Source organism: Nerophis lumbriciformis, linkage group LG18 (assembly GCF_033978685.3).
Source record: "Nerophis lumbriciformis linkage group LG18, RoL_Nlum_v2.1, whole genome shotgun sequence".
NCBI classification, from domain to species: domain Eukaryota; kingdom Metazoa; phylum Chordata; class Actinopteri; order Syngnathiformes; family Syngnathidae; genus Nerophis; species Nerophis lumbriciformis.
In genome coordinates this window covers 26,087,773-26,092,446 of record NC_084565.2, presented here as the reverse complement: position 1 = coordinate 26,092,446, position 4,674 = coordinate 26,087,773, and the positions used below count along the sequence as shown (strand labels likewise).

The 4,674-nt window shown below is 44.4% G+C and overlaps 1 protein-coding gene across 1 annotated transcript; it reads right to left on the bottom strand.

Annotated features, from left to right (window-relative positions):
• Positions 1-241: 241 nt before the first annotated feature.
• Positions 242-2,370, bottom strand: rxfp3.2b (relaxin family peptide receptor 3.2b). The gene has a single exon (XM_061978570.1). It carries the CDS (start codon positions 2,115-2,117, stop codon positions 915-917), a length of 1,203 nt encoding a protein of 400 aa, XP_061834554.1. The 5' UTR covers positions 2,118-2,370; the 3' UTR covers positions 242-914.
• Positions 2,371-4,674: the final 2,304 nt, after the last annotated feature.

Below are 4,674 nucleotides of genomic sequence, written 5' to 3'. Positions count from 1 at the left end.
ATATATAATATATATATATATATATATATGCACACACACGCATACACAAGCAGTAGAAAACGGATGGATGTTAGGATAATGCCAATCAATGAAGCGGAACTAAACAATTGTAGCACAATTCAGAATTAAAATATATTTTTTACTGTTTTACCAATTGTTATTTCTCCTATGTTAAAACATAACTTCATGATTAATTTTCCTTTTGGTTTTCCCAAAAAAAGGAGCTGAAATGCAGGGGGCGTTTTATATTCAGGTCAATAGGATATTTATTAGCAATGTTCAACAGCTTTTCATGAATTTAATGAAGACTTTCTCACTCGAGAGCACAAATGAGTCAACGAGGTCGTTTTACTTTGTCATTTGTATCGGTTTCAAATGCCAGCATTCTCTTTTCACAATTTATGATCACAACATTAAACACCGAAGAAAAAACACAGGCAACCAATGAGGAATGTGCTTACATTTTCTTCTCTCCATCACAATATATTAGTCATGATTGGCTCCCCATTCATATATCATCCGCCAGGAGAGCTTTGGCTGGAAAAGCTTGTTACTTTCTCTCTGTAGCACATGTAAAATGAGGATTACATCACTTAACCCCTTAAGCTCATCCCAGACGAGTGGCAACACACTTATAAATGTCATTTATGATTGACGTTTATACATATTCATGGTTCTGCATGAGTCTGTCGGAGGGACTGATAGACGGAAAAGATGAGAGATTATAGAACGAGCACTTGGAGGAAGTTGGGGCAGGGACGGTGCTGGGGGGGGGGGGGGGGGGTAAAGTGGGGCACATCCCACTGCGTCTAGCATGTGAATATTTGCACAAAATCGGAATATAAATAAAGATTCGCTGCCTTGACAGGGGAAGTCATCCTTTTGCAAATCCACAATGATCTCCCTTTAAAGCGTCAGACGTCCATCTGGACCAGCACCAGGACTGGTGGCGCTTCCGCCACTTTGCCTTTGCGCCGTAGCAGCTGAGTCAGACACCTGAAGGACGGCGTGGTGTGGAGGACAATTTCCTTGAGACCCGCGCGGAACTCACGGCGGATCAGGCAGTAGAGCACGGGGTTGAGGCAACTGTTGGTGTGCGCCAGGCACACCGTCAGGGGGAAGGCGTAGGCTTGTGCGTTGTAGAAAGCCTTGCTGAAGGGCACCAGGTCAAACTTGATGAGAACCCCCCACACCGTCAGCGCCTGATTGGGAAGCCAGCACAGGAAGAAGGACAAGACCACGATCACGATGGATTTGGTCACTTTGGAGCGCCGGCTCTGGCGGCCTTGCTCCACCTCCGGATTGGCGGCGCCTGAAATGCGTCGGCTGAGGACGAGGCGCAGGAGTAGCAGGTAGCAGACGGTGATGATGATCAGCGGGATGAGGAAGCCCAGCAGGACCTTTTGCAGATGGTACAAGCCTAAAAGAAGCTGCGGATCCCAGTTGGCCGTCTCCGGGAAGCGCACCAGACAGAGCTCCTCGTCCGACACCTGGGCGGTGGTGGAGTAGATGGCGTGTGGCAGAGTGACCAGCAGGGACACGGCCCAGATGCCCAGGCTGGTCCACTTGGCTCGGGCCGCCGCCGCCCTACGGCTGTGCATCTTCAGCGCCGAGGAGATGGAGTAATACCGCGCCACGCTCATCGCCGTGAGGAAGAAAACGCTGGCGTACATGTTCATGGTCGTGACGGAGCTGATTATTTTGCACATGACGCGTCCGAATGGCCATCGGAAGTCCAGGGCCGTGTCCACCGCCCAGAAAGGCAAAGTCAGGACAAACTGCAAATCAGTGATGGCCAGCCCCATCACGAAGCAGTTGATGGACGACTGCTTCTGCCTGTAGCGCGAGTGCAGCAGATAGAGCGCCAGCACGTTCCCCACCAGCCCCAGAGCGCACACCACGGAGTAGACGCACGCTATCATCACCCGCACCGCCAAGCTGGAGCCGTCTCCTTGGAACTCCGTGCTGGATTCTCTGGTGAGCAGCTGCAGCCAGCAGTGCAGCGACAGGTTGCCGGAGGAACCCGAGCTGCAGTTCCCACCGCCGTTGTCCGGATCCAGTTGGATCTGTTGGTCACATGGCTCCGTAGCCAGAGTTTGAACTCCGGTCTCATTCATGTCGGATCCTCTTGATATCACATATCCTCCGCTGCTGGAAAGTTGGACAGCTGCGCTAAACGGCCAAGAGGGAAGGAAACCAGTGGAAAATGCTGCATATCTTTTCTGTCAGCGAGTCTCTCAGGGTGATATAAATGCCCTCTCCCGCTGCGATGAGGATGAAGCTCCTCTCTTCCTTCCTCTCTGCTGCTGCCTCTCGCTGCTCTGTTGTGCGCTTAGAGCTGTGCCAGTGAGCGCGCAACAGAGCTCAGCCGCGCCAATGACGCTCGTCTCCCTCAGCAAGCGGGGTGAGGGCTACAGAGAGTGCACTCACGCTCTGATTCCCACTATCACATCAAAGTCTCCTGGCATGTCCATCAAGGGACACAGGCGGTGGGCAGGGTTAACATACAGGGTTAACCCCGCTGTTAAGTTACTTCCAAAATTACAGTAAAATTACTGCCATTGGAAGTAATGGTAGTTATATTATTGTATTGATACATTTGACCTGTATTAGGTTTACTGCTTATTTATTTTTGTATCGGGCCCCATAAAGCAATAAGTTCCTAACTTTTCCTCTTATCTTTCTTCCTAAGAGGAGTCCATTCAAATTCATGACGTGTTCTTAAACGGACAAATTGTTCCCACCTGCTGTTCTTAAGTTGCTGAATGCCAAATAGTTAGCGCGTGCGTGTCTATCATAATTTGCATATTAACACGCCCTTATTTCCCCAATATGCAAATGTAATCACCCTTAATTACGTAATTTGCATAGGTAAACGCCCTTAATTCCCCATGTAAGGGCAGAATTCCGGCGGAAAATCCAAACATCAAACACACGGAGAAAACACAAACAGATTACAGAAGGGAAATTCGTATTATCCGGTGGGGTAAATACATAATGTCAAAACGTAAGTGTAAAAAAAGGGGGGATTGCTGAGGTAGCCTAAAGCGTTCAAAAAAATATTCGTCACTTCGGGCAAATAGGTCTACATGGTCGTGAAATATGCACTCCCTCCCGAGGCCGCGATCTGCGGCATCTTGCAGTAGCAGCAAAGGCATTGCCATTGTGTGAGTTGAGTCTTATATGCTAACATGAAAACAAGAAACCTTGACGTCTTTCCCCATTAAAAAAACGACAGCCATATTAGGGTTAGGCAATATGGCCTAAAATGTATATCGAGATATATATTGCAGCCTCCTGCGATAATGATGTATATCGCAATATATGATTTGGTATGTAAATGTAGAAAATACACAGACTCATAATTTGGCTGCTGACACAAGCAGTAACTTAATACATTAATTCCTGTTGTATTATTTTATCAAAACTATTATTAATTAATTTGTTATTTTGCTATTAATATCTAGTTACTTTATATATGTTTCTATCTATACTTCTGTGAAAAGTGATAAACTCATATTTTTCTGTTTGGATATTTTACATTAGTTTTGGGAGATACTACAAATTCTGGTATTGAGCCAATACCAAGTAGATTCAAGGGCAGTATTGGCCATACCAACGCTGATACTTCAAATTTTCAAGATGATTGAATGATTTGTGATTTCCTAAGAGGAGTCCATTCAAATTCATGACTTGTTCTTAAACGGCCAAATTGTTCCCACCTGCTGTTCTTAAGTTCCTGAATGCCAAATGGTTAGCGCGTGCGTGTCTATCATAATTTGCATATAAACACGCCCTTATTTCCCCAATATGCAAATGTAATCACCCTTAATTACGTAATTTGCATAGGTTAACGCCCTTAATTCCCCATATAAGGGCAGAATTCCGGCGGAAAAGCCGAACATCAAACACACGGAGAAAACACAAACAGATTACAGAAGAGAAATTCGTATTATCCGGTGGGGGAAATACATAATGTCGAAACGTAAGTGTAAAAAAAGGGGGGACTGCTGAGGTAACCTAAAGCGTTCAAAAAAATATTTGTCACTTCGGGCAAATAGGTCTACATGGTCGTGAAATATGCACTCCCTCCCGAGGCCGCGATCTGCGGCATCTTGCAGTAGCAGCAAAAGCATTGTGTGAGTTGAGTCTTATATGCTAACATGAAAACAAGAAACTTTGACGTCTTTCCCCATTAAAAAAACGACAGCCATATTAGGGTTAGGCAATATGGCCTAAAATGTATATCGGGATATATATTGCAGCCTCCTGCGATAATGATATATATCGCAATATATGATTTGATATGTAAATGTAGAAAATACACAGACTCAATTTGGCTGCTGACACAAGCAGTAACTTAATACATTAATTCCTGTTGTATTATTTTATCAAAACTATTATTAATCTATTTGTTATTTTGCTATTAATATCTAGTTACTTTCTATATGTTTCTATCTATACTTCTGTGAAAAGTAATAAACTCATATTTTTCTGTTGGTTGGATGTTTTACATTAGTTATGGGAGATACTACAAATTCTGGTATCGAGCCAATACCAAGTAGATTCAAGGGCAGTATTGGCCATACCAATGCTGATACTTGATTGAATGATTTGATTTTTGATCACAATTATAATTAGATAAAAACACAGGATGGTTGTGTAACAATATCA

Bases quoted from the DNA above. Each gene is read 5' to 3' on its own strand.
- rxfp3.2b (XM_061978570.1), bottom strand. From the start codon at position 2,117: ATGAATGAGACCGGAGTTCAAACTCTGGCTACGGAGCCATGTGACCAA.